The 19,037-nt window shown below is 41.0% G+C and overlaps 1 protein-coding gene across 2 annotated transcripts in view; it reads left to right on the forward strand.

Moving 5' to 3' along the window:
* The first annotated feature begins 1,006 nt into the window (after positions 1 to 1,006).
* Positions 1,007 to 19,037, forward strand: part of LOC135254198 (peroxidasin) — a 79,777-nt gene continuing 61,746 nt past the window's right edge. For both annotated transcript variants that reach the window (XM_064334226.1, XM_064334237.1), the window contains exon 1: positions 1,007 to 1,323. In XM_064334226.1, the coding sequence (XP_064190296.1) occupies positions 1,139 to 1,323 (185 nt within the window). In that variant the 5' untranslated portion in view covers positions 1,007 to 1,138. The remainder of the gene's footprint in view (positions 1,324 to 19,037) is intronic.

The raw sequence follows: 19,037 nt of genomic DNA on the forward strand, positions 1-19,037 counted from the left end.
GTTCACCCATATGAATAATTTGCAAAGATTAGTTCAGCATGTCTGAGATGAGATACATGTTAAGTAATTAATACTGGAACATTGAAATGTCTCACATGCAGTACCATTTATATAAATATATTTTACTCATTTACGTCATTTGTGTGTGTGTGTGTGTGTGTGTGTGTGTGTGTGTGTGTGTGGGCATGTGTGTGTGTGTGTGCGTGTTCACTGAATCTGTATATGTACTGAAGCGTTTTCATAATACTTTATATAATATGGTTACTTGATTCCTTGAACTCCAGGCGATTTCCATAAAACAACTTGTGAAATATAATGAACTAGATGAACACTCCTGTAGATAAATGTTGTTCTGGAACACAGGCACTTTTGGGAGCCTTATTGTGCACAGGTGTGTACCATTTGACCACAGCCCAGCCACCTGTGAGGCTTGGGATATAGCTTTTGTATAATTTAGGCCATGGATTGAAGATTGTTCAATTATTCAGCAAATATTGTGAATGGCTAAATAGGAATATGACTACATTATGGTAAGTAATTTATAAAATGTCCGTCATAGCAGGCTTGATAGCACTATTTTGGGAAACATTTTAACCATTCTGATTCATATATGATTATGGACATCAGTTAATGTTAAAAATAAAAATAAAAAAATAAAAAACTTTACAGTGCAGTGCCTCTCAGTAACTATGTCGCCACATCACTGTTTTCTGTGACACTGTTAATTACACTGAACAAAAACTGACTAGACAAAAACTAGTGTGGATATTTTTACTATTTTTCAATGTTAATACGTAAATTTAGTTTCTCAGCTATACCAATGGATCAGTATCCTAAATCGAAGAGGTTAACAGGAGTCACTCAAACTAATTGCAACTCTGTGGTTAATTATAGGTAGATGAACCATGTCAAAACCTCACCAGAACATAACCGGCATTCTTTTGAAAATGAAAAGAAGTGTTTTGATTGGCCCACGCCTCTTTCAATCAGAGTCTGTAACACTGCCCTAGTTCTTGGTACAATGAGGGAGTGGGTTCTGTGCTCCTGAATTCCAAGTTTTAGAACATCAGATGCTAGCTAGTTGGTGGGCGCTAGGAGTTGCTGGCGGTGTGTTCTCAGCACGGTTGACTAGCTTGCAATGGCGCTGTGGACCGGCCGAACCCTTTCCTCTTTATTACTAACATTTGGAGTTGTTCTGATCGCCAGTGGCCCACAGCCCGTGCTTTCGTGCCCGAGCCGCTGTTTGTGCTTTCGTACCACCGTCAGATGTATGCATTTAATGCTGGAGACTGTACCTGCCGTTTCTCCTCAAACGACCATCCTGTAAGTAGCCTACTGTCCTTGAAAAGTTAGCTACGGGTGTGTTGTAGGGGTGGACAACGAAATGAATGCAATGGGGAGTTTGAACGACTGCAATCGTGTTTCCTGATTGTTCAAAATATTGGTAATTTCTATTTTAAACCTTGTGACAAAGTTGTGCTTGCGAGAAATGTTACAACTGACAGCATAATTTAGGGGGTAGCTATACTCGGCTAACGACATGGCAACGAGTGTAGTAAGCAGGCTAATAATCTAGATAGTTTCTATTGTGGATGCATTTAATCTAATGGGAATACATTCTATGCATTATGTGCTGCAGATCGTTATTTTTGCACAAACGTCATGGGTATAGTTCATGCTGATCACTACTTCTCTGAAGAGATTTTTTCCTACTCGTTGCCATGCCTTTGTTTCCCAGAAGCGTAGCGAACTTGGCGAATCTGAGCCATCTAGCCTACTGAAGTTAGATTGAAAGGAACCACAAAACCATCCGTGTCGCCGCACAGATTTCAGTATGGGAATTCGCACAATGCAATTGAATGTAATGCAATTTGGAACTTATAGCGGGTTCTGAGTAGCATTGTCACCTGCAATTTTGTCGACTCGACGCCCGCTTTGGTTGTTAAACGCTTCAGAGGGTGCAAGTCATTAGCCTTCAGGAAAAACGCTAATTAACGTGTGTGTGAGCTTTGTGTGCCAAATTCACTGCTTCGCTTGACCTTTCCTCCCGCGTGGGAACTGGAATTGTTACGAACCACCTCAACTCCAGGCAGCATCCCTTCCAAATATCTCGTCTTTGTAATTAGCCTATACAAAGCTTTCAAGATTCATTCGCTTGCGAAGAGGCTGATATTTGCGGGAAGGGTGCTCCTCTCAACTATTGTAGTGAATAAATGTTATATTTACTCTGACTTTTAGTCGTTTCCCCAAACTGCCACAATTTAGCAGCCTTAATTTTGCTACACCGTGTTTAGGGAGATGTTCCTTTTAACTTTTATTCCCGAGCCTCAGGTGCCAATTTTGCTTAGTCTGGAGTTAAGCTCTTGCGACAGAACGTTTTTATTTTTCTCGGTTGATAAAATTTGATGCCTGAGGGCTTCTCTTTTGACTGAGCAAAGATCCTATAGCCAGCACACTTCTTTCAAGAGTTCTCCCAGCAAATGACGAGCCATGATAGAGTTGGAAAATGTACCTTATTGTTGTTGTTGGTGTTGTTATTATTATTAGTAGTAGTAGTAATGGTTTGAATGATTGAGCAACAGTGTCTCATTGTCTGTAGTTGACTTGTATGCAAAGGCCTTAAGGGGGTACAGACTGAACTTGAAAATCCAGGTAATGTTGACATATGCAGCTTGGTACTAAGGCTTTGTGGAATTTTGTGAACATCCATAGCATAGTTTTCTGTGCAATATGCAGCTCAATAAAGAGAAAATGAGGGGAGGCAAATGGTCCCTTTGCCTAGACAGCCTGTAAAAGGTCAAACTGGTGTTCAGGACTATGATATTTTTGCTCCCAGAAAGGAAGAGTTTTCTTCAACTACACCTGTGAGGCTAGAGGCACTCAAAAACTCCAGGAGCATGTTGGGAGGTCACCCCAATGACTGTGGCCAACACCTGGGACCTGGAATTGGAATCCCAAGTGGTTTGGCATGGAATTGATTCTTAAGCGGGAAAGCATACCCAGAATCTGGCCATCCATGTGCCCACTGTTCCTAATAAACCCGTGTGACTGCAACATGTGTTCTTGTAAGCATCTATGCAAATAAAGAACTCCATTCAGACCCAGCTGGGGGACACAAAGGAACGACTCAGCCCCGATGATGTGTGCAGTGTGTTCAAAATTAAGAGTTTTGGGGACTAGTGACATACGACGGCCACGCCGTCCACAAAGCAGCCGTGCGAATGAGGCCAAAGCACCATTAATGCAACAGCCCTGTACCAAAAGCATTTTTTTTTTTATTGTTTTGAGTTTTGCCTTTTTGTATTTTTAATTTTTTTAGTGCTGGATGGTTCTCAATCAATCACAGTAGAGGGCTATGGACAAACAGCAAAGTATGCTTTCAGTCAGTGAGCTTTTAATGCTTTCACGGTTTAAGGCAACCACCTGTCGCTTTGCTGGCCCCCCCACCCCCAAAACGTCATGTTGGAACACGAATTCACTCAGTCGTCATACGTCTTGGCCTGTAATTATTCCTGTGTAAATTTTCCGCACATTCCTGCTTCTCAACGCTAATGCAGCCTGATCGGGGAGAAAAGTAAGGGTCTCGCAGCAGAAAGCATGGTGATTTACTGCAGCAGTCATATTTCTGACTCCTGCTCATTGTGCAGGTGAACAGGAGCTGCTCGTGATTCCGCAGAGAACGCTTTGCAGGTAAAGTGAAAAATGCTTCCAGGGGTGGCCTTCCTATAATAGCAGTTAACCTGAAAGTTTTTGCGGACCACCTCTGTGAACTGTACGACATAGCAGCTTCCTTTGTCTTTCTCTGTGCTACTCCCCCCTGCACTTAACCTGCTAAAGCCTGCAATAAATTAAAACTTTGCTTTTCTCGGCCTCTGTGCTTGAGGCCGTATTGATTCTGACTGAAGCCTGCTGGTGGCGGGAGTGACTGTAAATGTCTGCCTGTGGGCTGGTTAAGCGCTCAGTTCTTGGAGTCAGCCTTAAGCGCTCAGTTCTTGGAGTCAGCCTTCACGCTCGCTAACCCCCGGGTCTGAGTCGCCCTGCATTCTTTGTTCTGCCCTGGCTGCCGTCTCGACTCTGACGTGGAAATTCCTCATCACCGGAGTGAAATCAGATGTTCCAAGGCGGTACATGTTCCCTGGAAGACATTTAGTCAAATGTCCTGCCCCCTTTCTCTTTTTCTCCCTCCCTCTGTCTGTTCGCCTTTCTTTCTCTCTGTCTCCCTCTCTCTATGCACCTCTAGTCGTGTTCCATTTCACCCTTCTTAACCATTGATAAGCTATGCCTCAGGCTAGAATGTTAGCACTGTTGGGCTGAATGGCCTGTTCTCGTCATTATGTTATGTTATGTTAGGAGATCTTACAGCATATTAACCCAGGCCAGCAATATTTTTTTGCAAACACAATGACAAAAAGATGATGACAGCCGGCTGTTCTGGAGCTTTGTTAGCCAAATTATTAGGGGTGCACCGATCATGAATTTTTATGGCCGATTCCGGTTGTCCGGTTATTAAAAAGCCAAATCAGACATTTCGGATTCAGATAGTCAATTTTCAAAGTTTAATAAATAATATTTTAAAAGTAACAGGTAACAAAGAAAACATAATATTGTTTATTTGCTCTTTAAGTTACTAATACATTCAGATACGTTCATTATTATTATTATTATTATTATTATTATTATTATTAACAGCATTATTGTTATATTGTTGTTGCAGCCACACTGACTGAGCTCTGATTCAATATGACTGAAAATTTTCTCAACAGAAAAGTGCGTTTTGACGGCTTCACGCCATGATCTGCACCTTTATCTTAGGATACGTTTCAATGCAACAATGGACAGAATGACATCTGCCGCAGTCGCTGCAGAAGAGTCGATTTCACAGTAAACTCCTCAAAAGTTGCAAGAGTCAACATGTTTTACCTTTAACGTGGATTACCTTTTTAATAGATAATGTTGAAAATCCAGATCCTGAACATGTTGCACTAGCTAATTATTCCTCTTCAGTTTGATGGCCACCAGAACGCACTGACAAAGAACAAAATAAAATCTGTGTGTTGTGGTGAAGCTGCTGTCGTAGAGAAAAAAATGTCTAAAAAGCCAAAACTTGACAATGAAGCAGTTACGTAAAATACTATCTGAATCGATGGATTGATAAAAAAATATTATGAAAATAAGACCCAGGTTGAAAAAAGAAAAATCTTTAATGTCGGCTTCACGTGCTTTGTTTAGTTTTCAGACAGCTATCATTTTGGGAAAGATATTGCAGAAGCTTTCTAATGCAGCTTGCGCATGGACTCTGCTCACATTTGTTACATCTTAAAACCGGAGTACAGATCGGCCAAAATAAAAATGAATCTTCCGGTCACCGATTGCGTGTTATGGAGCAAAAACCAACCGATTCCGCAGTCGATCAATTGGTGCACACCTACATGCTAGGTAGCATGATCTGATGATGATATTTACTGTAAAAGAACAGTCCTTTTAACTCCTGGGCTGAATATCAAGTTTACCAAATATTTTTGTTGAGATCTCTTTTGAAATGGACTGAGTATGCAGTGTGCAGTATGTGTCCCATGGTCTTGATTCATGAACCTACAGTACCAGTGCTGACAGTGGTTAGCAGCCCTGTGGGACAGTGTGACTGGGGGTATTGCGGTTTTGTTTTGCAAGAGTTATTATTCTAGTCAGTGAATCTACTGGAGTCTCCTTTTGTCTGTTGCAAGAAGTAGGCTATACTCCTCCAGATACACAGCTCAGCTGGTGCAGTCCTCCTTTGGAGGAGAATGCGTGCTTGCAGAGCTGATGAAGGACATTGCGTCTTGTGAATGAGTTTGCGTATTGCCAACAAGGGAAAAAAAAAACAGGAAATCTGGGATAAACATTAGCCTTAGGAAACAGTAACTCAGTAAGCTGAAATGCGTGCGGCCATATTCGGTCATTTTAGATGCTCACACGAACAGCTGTGACAGACCAGTGGAAACCAAGGGTCTATCTTAGAGCGAGCACTCTGTAGTAAATATAGTCGTGCCTTTGCAGCTTGTCTCTTGTGAATCGCAGGTGCGGGTTTAATCCTGGCCAACTCTTGGAGGCCAGCTGTGATGTCGACCCAGGCATCGGTTAACACTGCGTTTTTTTGATTTTCGGTTGGTATTGTAATTCAAACGAGGTCAACTCGGCTTCTTTCCAGGTGAGCTGCAATCACCAGGATTTCAAGCCTTTTTTTTTTTTTCAAGGGCTAGAATAGTGACGAGACGTGGAGCTGTCCGTCGGGCAGCCGATTCTCGGGCAAGTGCGATTTTTCGCACGGGTGGGGGTTCAGTCCGGTGTGTATAAAGCAGAAAATGCAAAATGAGGATGGACTGTCCTGCTCTCCTTTTTTAAAAGCGATCCGATCAGTGAGCTTGCAGCTGGAATGAAGAGCTGGGAGAAACCGGGGCTCTCCAGGGTCAAGGTCCACTCGGCCCGATCTAAACCGAATTGCCAGTGCCATTTCTGCTCTTTTCTTCTTGGAAAGAGGAAGCCTTCAGTTAGTTGGTGGCCACAGCATAGCAGTCTTTGCCTCAGCTTCAGTTTCCCATCTGGATGGAGAGAATCTCTGTTCCCACCAGTGGAGTCTGAGAAGGACGTCTGTTCTGAAATTTAATATTTTCATTTCTTACACAGCGACATGGAAGTCTTTTTTTTTTTTTTTTGCTCCACTTTTGTTTTCTTCATTATTCTTTCAGCTGTTTTCTCCGAGGGCTCTGCTTTATCCATAACGGTAAATTATTTCCCTCACTGACGCTCCCGCTTTGGGATTTCCGTAGCTGGAGAAGCGATTACGTTCACTCTTAGTTTAATTTTGATACAGACGTGAATCTCCTACGTGAGTCGTCATCTGCTCCTTGGTATCGGTGTTTTTAAGGATACACTGTCTTAACTTTTCTTAGAATCCAGCTGCAGGCAAAACTGACCTCTCTGCTTTACTCTCTGAGACTGAGAATTGTTTGGGTTGGATGAGATTAAAGACTACAGCACATAATTTGTAGCTATAATGTGGTCATTTCCAGAACTTTCTTAAATACTGATTTATGGAGGTCATGTGTAGACCATATTGTTGAGGAGCCTGAAAAAACAGCCGATGACCCCTTGTATGCTTTGTGCAGTGTGTATAAGTATGTATAATGCCTTGCCTTGTGCCTCTCGGTCTGCCCAAATTGAAGCACAGACCATATTTTATTACATTCTACATGCTGTAGGTCTCTGCTAGTAGCAAAGATCAAGTCTGATTCTAAACACATTGAAAGTGCTATGGCAACACATAGAGATGCTCATGTGAACTGTATAGTTTGGGGGGATTATTTTTTTAAATAATTTGCTGTGCTTGCAAAACATTAGTCAAAAACATACCCCTGTTTCCAAGGATATGGTGGCGGGGGGGGGGAACTAAAGCTTGAGGTAGTTTCCCTACTTTGTTCTGGGGGTGCATAGCATGATGTGACTTCCTTTTTAAAGTTTAGAATTTAATTTATATGTGTGTGGTGGTAACCCATCGAGAAAGTGTGAATTTGCCCTTAATGTAAAAAAAACAAAAATAATTTATTATATCCAACCTTGATTTATCTTTTAATCTGGTTTTGCTTGGATATCATGAATTTTCCAAGCAGTGGGTTTTGCAGTTAGTTTCCAGATATCCTCTGATGAATTTGCCTTCATGAAGAATGACTGGCTGTGACTGGAAGAAGCTGATATGTTGACCGCAGGATTCCTCACTAAGCCGCACAAAGTAGCCTAATGCAAGCGATAATTTTAACGACAGCATATTACCAGTGTTAATGGGACCAGCTCCTGCAACAGCGACGTTTCATCACTAGGGACAAAGGACACAAGAGCTGGCTGTAGAGTTCCGGGCAATAAGAACAGTGCCTTTTCAGTCAGAAGCGGAATCGGAGATGAGAGAATGAACACGCTCCATCCGAGAGCTCCCAGCGCTCTGCAGTTCCGTGGTCTTTGGCCCTCCTTGGCATCCGAAAACAGAAATGTGCCCGCCTGCTGCCCGATGCAGCAGATTTGAGTCGCGCCGATTGCTCTACGACTGCCGCTCTGTTTGTTGGCTTTGTTTGCGTCATTTGTTTGCTGCTAAAATAAAGGTGGCCCCCAACGCGGTGTCACGGTCGGGGACCACAAACAGAACTGCCAACAATATAGACCTCATCCCTGTTCGGGGCACAGATTGGGGTGCACGGCCGTCATTCCGATGCCCAAATGACTCGCTAACGAGCGGGGGACTGGCAGCCCCCAGGCCAGACGTTTAAACTGGGGAGCAGCTGGGGGGGAGGCGGGGAGCCATTTGCTAATGAGAGATTGATTTGTGGCCGAGGTCACAGGGCCCACGAGCAGGGGGGCAGGGCAGACGGGGTCACTTTAATTACCTGGGACGGGGCTGGCTGCTGCCTCCCCCCCCCCAATCATTTTCATTTATTTCTCTCCTTTTTTCGTTTTTGGGTTTCCAAAGTGGGCAGCCCAATGAAAAAAAAAAAAAAAAGATAGAGAGAGAAAAGGCAAGTCTCTGCTCTGGGGAGGGGGAGAAAGAGAGGTGCCATTGTGTGGAATTTGCTGCAGTCAGGCTTTGTCAGGCATTCATTCTCTGTGGTATTGTGGAATGCAAAGCCAGAAATCCCTAAAGCTTTGCTAATTTGCACAGGGAGATTCGGGCAGAGATAGTTGTTGAAAGGAACACCCCTGGCCTCTTCCTGTTCCGATGGCAGAGGGGAGAGTTTTCTGCCGCGTTCCAAGGTTGCCCCAACGTTGCTCCTGTGTTGCATGACGGGATTGTCCCGGAAAAGTGCACCAACACTGGGCCTTTTGTCTGGTGGACAGTGCTCAGACTCTAAGTGGTGTGTAAAAAGTTGTTTATTAGTGCTGTGCGCACACACGTAAATTACGCGCAGCTATATGACTGTGTCTACTCATTGCTGCAATCATATTTTCTGACTTTTACTATTGTGGAGTATTTCACTTCACTATGGATCTGTAAAATAAGTTTTACAAGTGCTCAGGCTAAGCCATGTAGCATCTTTATGAATGCTTGGTTCACTTCTTCAAACATTTTCAAGCGAGTTCACTCCTTCAGAAGTTTACAAATATTTCTCTTGAAGAATATAAGCAAGGGATTAGACTAGTCTTGTTAATGTCCCTGTTTTACCCAGCATGTGTCTTGAGATGAATGTAAGAGGATATTTGCCTATTGCATAGTTTAATTTGGAGTCAAAATCCCGTTGCTCCTCTTTAATTTGGTATTGATTTCAAATGCTTTAACAATGTAAAATTTATATTTATTTTTTATGTTACATGTCCACACTTAATTGTAATCTAATTTATTGATTTTGGTGATCTTATTAGTCTGTGGCTGTCTTCATCGATGAGCCTTCCCTTCCATCTTTATTGGTCAATTCACTGGTTTCTAAATTGCCTATTTAAATGATGGTGCCTGTTGATCCAGCTACCTGCTGTGCGTGGTGCATGTTAGCATAGCACGCATCACAGTGGCATGGCTGATGGAGATGGCAGTGGCAGTTTGCCAGTGTCTTTTTGGCCTATCGCTATACGGGTGCCCGGTGCAGTTCTGGTTTGATGAAGCCTCATTCACGGTCTGGAGCAAGCATGACGTCGTCTTTTCATTTGCTATCAGCATAATCTGTGACTTCCTCACTTTTTTTTTTTCTTTCCCTCTTTTGAATTTCTTCACACAAATGAGTGATTAGATGGCTTTTGCTTGAAATGCGTGCAGTAGCCTATATTTTGGAAATGCATGTTTTTATTACAATTAGGCTATAGGCCTACTTTTTGTTGGTATGTTGTTGTATACAACAACATACCAACAAAAAGTATAGTATGTCAACATACCAACAAAAAGCAGTATATGTCCGAGAGGCTGAGTATTTTGCAGTTTGAATGCCCTGGACTGAGGGAAATTTCCTGAGGTGAAATTACTACCTCAGTGAATTGTAATGCAAACACTTGTTTCAAAATATGCAATATGCGATCAGAATTGAGTAGCCTATGTTCAGGCCAGCTGTGGTATGTTGGTTTTGCGGGCACGCAACACTTGTGGGTTGAGAATTTGTTTTTGTTTAATATTGCACACTGACTTTATTTATTGACACAATAAGTTAAGCATTAATACTTTATTATGAAGGGAAAACTTGGGTATTGATGTGTGTTGTTAGCCTATAAATGCATTTGTTTTCCATACAACGACAGGTGCAGCCTGGTCAAGGTGTGTTCTAAATAGCCTATAGGCTAGATTCTTCCCCATGCTAGAAATCGATTTGGTACATTATGCGATCTGTGAAATAATTTGTCATCCCTAGTCGTAGCTATTAGTCCTAACCTCTAACGCCTTATGGTAGTACAAAAAGACACATAATGTTTTTGCGTTCGTGAGATTGCGCTCATGATTCCGCATGTTTTTTTTTTCTTCTATTTTTCAAAGCTTAGCTCAAAAATGGGTAGTACCAAAACGGACCGTACTGGCGCTTCTACATTTTGCTGATATGAGTACCTGCTAATAGGCAATTTTTTTACAATTCATGCCCTGGTTTTTGTGCAATGAGGTGGAGAACCCTTCCCACTGTAGCCCTCCCTTTCTGAGCATATAGCAAAGCGTGCTTCACTCCAGAGGACTCCAATTGGCCTGGCATGGCTAGGATTCAATCCACTGCCTCAAGACCTAGAGCTTTGCATTAAATTACATTGCATTATTATGAGCGTTTTAGCAGACGCTCTTATCCAGAGTGACTTGCACAACTTTTTAGACAGCATTACATAGCATTAACTGGTTAGGGCACCTATGAACCCCCCACCATTTCCGCATCATTTATTTTAATTTAAAACTCCCGTCCCCTCAGCAAGGTGTATAATCACAACCTTTTGCGTTGGCATCCTACTGCTATGTAGCAGCCATGTCACATAGGTTGTCCATCCTGCCTAAATACAAGTAGCCTAAGTCAAAAACCTGTGATAAGGTGACTGCAGCTGACAGTGGATCATTAAGTCAGCTGTGCAGAACTGCCCAGCGGCACTGCATCACAATGGTCATCCGTTCTGGTCAGGCTGCAGGAATACAGCATCCCACTTCCAAGGTTGTTTTTGAAGCTGAAATGTAAATAAAACCTCAGCTAGACTAATCCATATGGTAGAGAGTGTTTCTCTGAAGTATTTTCTATAGCGACACTTTGTGGTGATGAGTCATATAAGATATTTGGGTACTATCCCCCAAGTTACCAGTTGGCGGAATGTACCCCATACCCAGACAGCACCACATTGTAGGTAACTGCAATGACGACAGCCACTGCTCTTACTTTCTTGCGCTTTAACCCCATGTAAACCCAAAGTACTCCGACACAACTTCACATAGCCACACAATAAAGTACAAAATCTTGGTTATCTTTTGTTTCTTCCTTTATTTCTTTCTTTCTGCTACATTGTCTTTATTTATTTTTAATCAGATTATTCTTCTTAATTTTTCCTGCCAGCCACGTCATCGAGAAATGCTTCAGTCCTGCAATTGTCAGCTCCACACATTGGTCTATACCTGCTAAGCAAGGGCAGTTCAGATGTGCTTCACCAATAATATGTGTTCATAGTAGCCAGCTGCTGGACACTGGAAAGAAATACTATTTTTACATATAAGAATGTGCATGTGTTGTATTGGCTGAAATAGCATCACAAGATTAAAAACAATTTTTTTTCAGTAGTTACTAGCTCACTTGCTATATAATAACTCAAACCAAAAAAATTGATGCAACTGTTTGTAGAGGTAATAGAACAGGGTTTCTCACAGAGAATATCAGCCCAGATGGACTTCCAAGGTTTCATTTAAAAAAAATACATGCTCAAATTGACACAGTAGTACCTTGTCTTGTCCATTTGGGTTACCAAAAGCTGATTTGGCAACCACCTCTTCATGTAGGCTAAATATCAAGCTCTATCTGAAGCACCTTTGCTTCCGACGAAACTCACTGTTTTTTGTAGCTTGTATTTAGATGTGTATACTTGGATATACATTTTTTTTAATTGTAATATCCACCATTTAAAAGTGCATAATTATTCTATTCTGTTATTTGTAAGATTGGAGGGAAATGACTGTGTGGTGTGACTGGATGGAGGATGTCCTTCTTATGATGTCATTTCTTTTGTACAGTAAAAATATAACTACAGATCAGGGCTTTGTTTAGTGTTCAGTGGTACATGAGGAGCTGTCTGGAGCCTGCCAATTTGCACAGGTGCAACATTGGACTTTTGGAACATTGCACTGACCAATTGATAGAAATTAAGTTTATAAAATATATGATAAACAAATGCAATCATTTTTATTATTATTTTTTTTTTTTTGCATTGAGACTGGATTTACTGTGACTGCCTTCTGTCCTCTATATGAGCTTGAACATTTTGTAGGCTAATTCCCTCTGCCTATGTCATCAGACTGACAAATGTTTGTTGACAGTTTGATGTTGTTGGCAGACAGAATTACAGAATGGTCAGGCTCATGTGTCAGTTTGACTTCGTTGACAGGCTGCATTGTTTTAAATGGAGAAAATAACTTGACGAGCAAGCGAGCGACTTCCTCGTTCCTTCCTGTTTACCATTTGAGAATCTAAAAATGCCCCGTCAAAGGGGTCATTGATTTACAAAATTGAATTTGGCAAACCGTCTGCCCTACTTGTGTATTTTATTTTTTATTTTTTTCATTATTCAGCCAGGGAGACAGCAGACAGGGCTACAGATGGAGGAGGGATCACAGATCAGAAGGTGTCATGGCAGGGATTGAACCCCTTCCCACACAGGCATGCAAATATGGCTCATAAGTTGTCCTGTGGACTGTGCCACACCCCTCACCGTGTCTGGTTCTGAGACTGATGCATGAACGTAACACGTAATGTTACCACAGTGGATAAGTTAAAGATAACCTGTGATGTTGATCATCTGAAAATGCTGTTATTGAAACTTGCTGATGGACTACTTTTAAATAATCATGTGGAATCACAACTTATTCTGCTGTTTGCTTAAAGTTTTTAGACAAACCTTAAATTGAGTTGGATTACTTAAAAACAATAAATTGATAACCGCAGACAAATTATGTGTTGTTTATATATAGGATGCTAATTTCACCTGTAAATCAGTCTTTAAATATGCCCACCTATATTGCAAAGATACTAGGCTATATGATTCAAAAGAAGTCATAATTATCACATGGATTTTGTAATAAACACCAGACCAGACCTTTCACATGCTTTCCCCCTTTGTGAACTGTCTATTCTGCTGTGGCAAGAGCGGTTATGTTTGTGTTGCATTTTGTGGATTCACTCAAGGATTAGGCAAGAACTGTGATCCTGGAGGCTCAAGTATTGTGTTAATGACAGCAATGTGCTATGGATGAGTTGTCGTTTACACAGTCTTGTTTCAACTAGGTAGGATGCTTAATTCAGGCTCTATTGTTTGAATATAGAGCTGGTCAGTGTAGAGCATCTGTGGTCTTCATTGCATTGTTTAAAGAAACTCTCAGTTGCAAACTTATACTGCAATATGCAGGGTTCTCTGTTTTATCTTATTTAAATCCACATATTATCTTTAAAATATTATGTGTAGGGGTGTCTCGTGACGTAACCTGTAGAGCACTGTCCACATGCGCATTACGAGCTGCGACGTCGGCGGTTTGAATCCCGACTGCGCTACCTTTGTCACACGCCTCTCCCTCTCTCTTCCCCTGTTCTTCCTGTCTCTCTACACTGTTCTGTCCAATAAAGCTGAAAAGCCCAAAAAAAATAAATAAATATTATGTGTGAGATGGTTTACAAGATCTGCTGGCATCACAAACTGTATCTTCAGTTCTTCGTAGTTCCCATGAATCAGGTTACTGATAACGTTATAGTGTTTGGTTTTGATGAATTGTGCAAACAGGGCTTGAATGTGCTTGCTTTTGATTTATTATATGTATTTTAAGAACCTTTTTCCTATAGAAATGCATTTCCTGTGTTGTGTGACATCGGTGTTGCTCTCCAATTTACAAAATCTCACTGTTAAATGTTATGCTTTCAATCATATAAATGTCTTGTTAATGTAATGACAGTCTTGTTGAAGCTTGTCAAAATGTGATTTTACGTATAAGGCCCTTTTAAATGTGAAAACTGTACTTGGAAGGTCCTTAAAAAACACGTGGGCCTAATTTTGCGACATAAGTTACTTTGGTTGACCAATGTCCTCACAGGGACGTTACATTTTGCAAGTTGCCTTCTTCATGTAATTACTATGTGTTACTTAGATTGGGATGAATCTGTAATGTATTTGCATATGAACCCAGGAAGTGTAGTTCAGTTGAACTAATGGGTATCTAATTAAATTTAAAAAAACAGGGACAAAACAAGTAGAAAAAACAGATAATTATGTCCATTCTCACTGATGCTTTTTCTGCAGTTTTACATGTTCTCACTCATAGTCTGTTAAGAGTTAATTGGTCTCTGTGTAGATGTGATTCTAGCTATTTTATAGCTCTTGAAAAAGGCAAGGCCTATTTGTGGTGTCTGGCTCTAGTGATGTAAGATTCATTGGTGCGGAAACAAAAGCCTTTTGAAGATTATTCTGGAGTGCCTCCCAACTTTTTTTCCAAAGCACACTTGCATTAGTACTGTCTGTGTTTTGATGGCTCTTGTCTTCATACTCTGTTCCATATGGTTTTGGGTTTCTCTCTTTCTTCAAAGCTGAAGGATTCCCATTTTACTTTGGGGGGGGGGGGGGGGAGAGATCCATATCCTATTGAGGACTCCTGCAGGATTCCTGCAGACTGATATAAATGAGCTGCAGATTTATCTCTCCGTCTTGGTGTTGGTTGGTGCTATTCTGCCTCCAGGAAGGTTGTGACCTATATCCGTGTTCTCGTTGATTGTGACACAGAAAGACACAAAAATTCTGAGTTCTTTGGATATCTTCCTCAGGCATGTGTCAACATAAATAATCTTTCAGATAGGGCAATGCACCTGGTGCCGTGTCTTAATGAGTCTGTTATTATTCAGTGTGGGACTGCAACCACGTTATACTAAACTATTGAATTATTCTATTATTCTTCTATTTTGATGTAGACAAATAAAATAAGATATACTATAGACAAGTGAAGATTTGTAATTTGAAATTGTTTAAACACAAAATGTCTTCTCATTTATGGGTACTCTAGGTATGCAACAATAGCATTACTTTTTAATAGGCTACATGTGCAGTGGAGGCTTTATTAAAATAAATAAATCATACTTTTACTTTCATTTTTGTGTTCGCCATAACTAGTAACAAAGTATTTAGCTGTTCATTGAACATTGATCTTCAGATTTTATATATGATTTGGGAGCCATTTGCTGTGAGGCTTTGGAATCTATGATATTTCTCTGTGCACTGTGACACCAGGAAGACTCACTCTAAAGAATGAACATTGTGACTCCTGATCGTTATGGCTGATTTCTCTTTCTTCTCTCATTATATGGGGAATTTTCTTTTGACTGGATCACTCTAATTTTGATCATTCTGACTGTGGCTGGAAACACAGCTACTGTCAGAACGAGTAAAATCAGTGTGATCCAGTCAAAAGAAAATTCCCCATATAATGAGAGAAGAAAGAGAAATCATAACAGTGCAAAAGGTATTAAAAATCATTGGGCAGTTAGACTGCATGCTGTTCTGCATTGTGAGAACAATTCAGGAAGGCAGTGTTCTCAGTTAAATTTGAACCATTAAATGAGCCCATTTGCATTAAACATATTTTTTCCACATCAGACTCTCCAGAACCAACTCTGGTGCTTCCAAGTGAAAAGCAGCCAGTGCAAATGAAAATTGCATTTTTCACTTACACCTAGTGACGGTACACAGTGGCAGCGTTGCCATAGCATGCATTCTTATCACTGTGGGCATTGTGTAATGGCATTTCCTGTTAGGAATTGTTGTCCCTGATTGGCTAGTCAGGAAGGCCCCTGAATTGAACCAAATTACCAATCAAGCTGTATACATTTTCACTGTGTTTTTATTGTCTGTTTTTCAATCAGATAAGTATGGGTTATACTGATATGGCTAGTGCTACCTGCATTTTTGATTTTGGACCTGTATTTGTAGAAATTAGCTTTTGTGAAGAACAGAAACTTATGTTGAAAATTTCTTTTCAGATCTTCACTACAGGTTGTCATTCCACGTGTAACAAAAATGTTTAAGCTATACCGTGTGTAAGAACTTATATTTTTACTCCCTTGTTGGTGATGGGTTTTCCAGAACATTCCTTTTCTAAATTGTTAAACAGATTAACTGTGCAAGTTGTTTGTGTGTATAACAGTGCCAAATTAGCTAAATTCTTTCAGTCCAATTTTACTGGCCCATTTGCATTCCACTGAAAATATATTGAATTTATTGGGGTAGGCTGTGATAACGAGGGATCATACATATTTTCAAGATTGAAGATTACTTTACAAAAATTGTCATTGAAAATTGGCTTTTACATTTTTATATCTTTATACATTTACAAAAATCAGATTTTCAGGCGCACATTGTGTTGTCATGCTGTAAAACCAGTAACCTGATGAATCAGAGCTGTTCAATTTCTTCATTTTTAGCTTTCTGACTCCGTGCAGGTAAATTGCACACTATTATCCAACACCACAGAGTGTTCACTGTCATCCGCCTGATTTAGGAGCGATTGTCTTTGCGGGTTAACCCTGAGGCCTCCTGCTGCGCAGAAACCAAGGCACCAAGATGTTATCAGAGCGTCCCCCCCCCTCCATCCAGTGGCATGTTGGCTGCTTCCAAGAGCATCAAAACACTGAAATTAAGAGCAAAATGCAGCCTATTATAGGCTGTGATTAGAGAACCCCATGGCAGTGAATTTAGACTTTGTCAACAAAAAGGTACTGTAGCTATAACAAGCCTAAATGATCAGGCAAATCTTTCCCCCTAAATTGGTGCCCCTTAATTTTGCCCCTCAAGGCTATGACATTTAAGCATGCTGCCCCACGGCCAGGGAGCCTGCTGCCATGCAGGGCTTTTCGTGCTGAAACTTGAAATGACACTCTAGATAACAGGAGCATGAATTCCACAGACTTTTTTTTTTGTATTGGATGAAAAGCAGCAGCACACTGTGGACAGTAACATGCACTGATGTGGGTTGCAGAAGAGGGCAGCGATGTATGGAACATTCCGATTTGCCCCCTCCCCCCAGAGCTTTGATGTTTCCCTTTGCAGCAATTAGGCTTGTCACGTCGTCACAGCAGCGCTTCGACTCACACACCGGACATGCCTGGAAAACTGGAGGGTATTAACACTTTGTGAGATCATCTTTAGTTGGCAAACATCCTGATATTTTTGCCTCTTTTGAGATCCTGTGTGCCCTTGTCTATGCCTGGAAGTGAGTTCCTTCATTGGGCCTTTTATACCAATGAGGAAGTACCAGTTTGCTAAACTCACATTGCTACTTATAAACTGGAGTTCCCAGCTGGGTTTTGACCTCAGTGCATACTGTAAATGACATGCATTTATCATGGGTTCTGTTCAATATGAAAACGACCTACACTTTTTAAATGATCTTGCAAACTAACATAATTTTACATAAATTTAAGGTTTGTAGACAAAAAGACAGATTTCTAAACAGTTCAACACAATACTACTTTCGCAAGCTAAACAATGACACAGACAGTTATAGAGTATGTAGCCTATATAACTAAGATGGTGAAAAACCTCACAGGGCTAAGGAAGGAGCCATGCATTGTGGTTTACAGTCCTACTGCCCTTGTGTATAGCACTTACTGCTTCACTGCTGGAGCTGATGCCTTATCAAGCAGAACCAGGCCGGGGTGCCAACCGGGCTAGCCTAAGACCTGGAGATTGGACCACTGTGGTTTAAGTCTGAGAGAGGCTCTTTCCTTTATGCTGGTTAGCTCCCACCTATAGCCAAAACGGCTGCTGGTGTGCTTAAGGCAGAGTTGTGTGATACAGTGAGCCTTGCTGTTATCTGAATCGCTGCACTTTAACCATTCACCTGCACATTGCTTGGCCTAAGAGACAGTGGGAAAAGGAGCAGGAGTTTGCTCATGTGGGCAGGCTTTATTTATGAGGGCAGTGTTGACTGGTTGTCATGGAATGAACGTCACAACTGAAACTGTTACAAAGAAAGTCTGTGACAGATTCAGTCTATTTAATCTAGCATTGCTGGTAGCTGGAAGAAATTGAAGGGCTGTATACTAATTTCTTCATACATAGTTGCACGGAATAAACGTGGCCAACCTAGCATGTACAGAGTGCTGAAGGCTGATATTTTTTCAGGGAAAAAGAAAATCATTTAATTAATGTCTTTGTGACTTCTGTGACTGTTCTGCAGTTTGGAGTATTTTAGAAAATGTCATGTGAGCTGGAGATACTGCTTTAAGATGCTGTGTGTACATATTTGTTGTTTTAATGGCCCAAGTGAAATTGTAAGCCCAGCTAGTTGCTGGCTATTTGTAAAGGGCATTGTTAAGTCTAATCATGGGTTTACTATAATGGCACATACATTTTTACTGAACACAGTAGCAATAGGCTAGCTGCTGAAAAAGTGTGTCTATCCAAAGCTGTAGGCCAAGGCAAAAGGCCAATTCTCCCATGTGCTGTCACATGCCTTTGTTCTGAAAGAATTAAACATGCTTTTGATTCATTTCAGCATTTGAAATAGGGCTGGGCGATACAGTGATAATATACATTTCATATTATTGATGGTATGTCGGTTTTCCAGTACAACTTACCAGAGAGATAAATTAGACGTAGATAAATCAATTTGCAAGTGACGTGAGCTCAGAGAATGGTACTGTGCATGAAAGCATTTCAGTCGCGTTAAAGGATCAGTGAGTGCGATCAGACAGCAAAGAAAACATTATTTCAAACGTGTTTGCTTTAATAGTCTAACAACTCCTGTAGAGTGCTGGGGTTCACGCTACAAGATAACTGAAAACAAAAATGGTGCTATGAGACTTTATCAGACCAAATACGCTGATTTAGCTTGG

The sequence above is a fragment of the Anguilla rostrata genome, chromosome 1 (genome assembly GCF_018555375.3).
Source record: "Anguilla rostrata isolate EN2019 chromosome 1, ASM1855537v3, whole genome shotgun sequence".
Taxonomy (NCBI): Eukaryota; Metazoa; Chordata; class Actinopteri; order Anguilliformes; family Anguillidae; genus Anguilla; species Anguilla rostrata.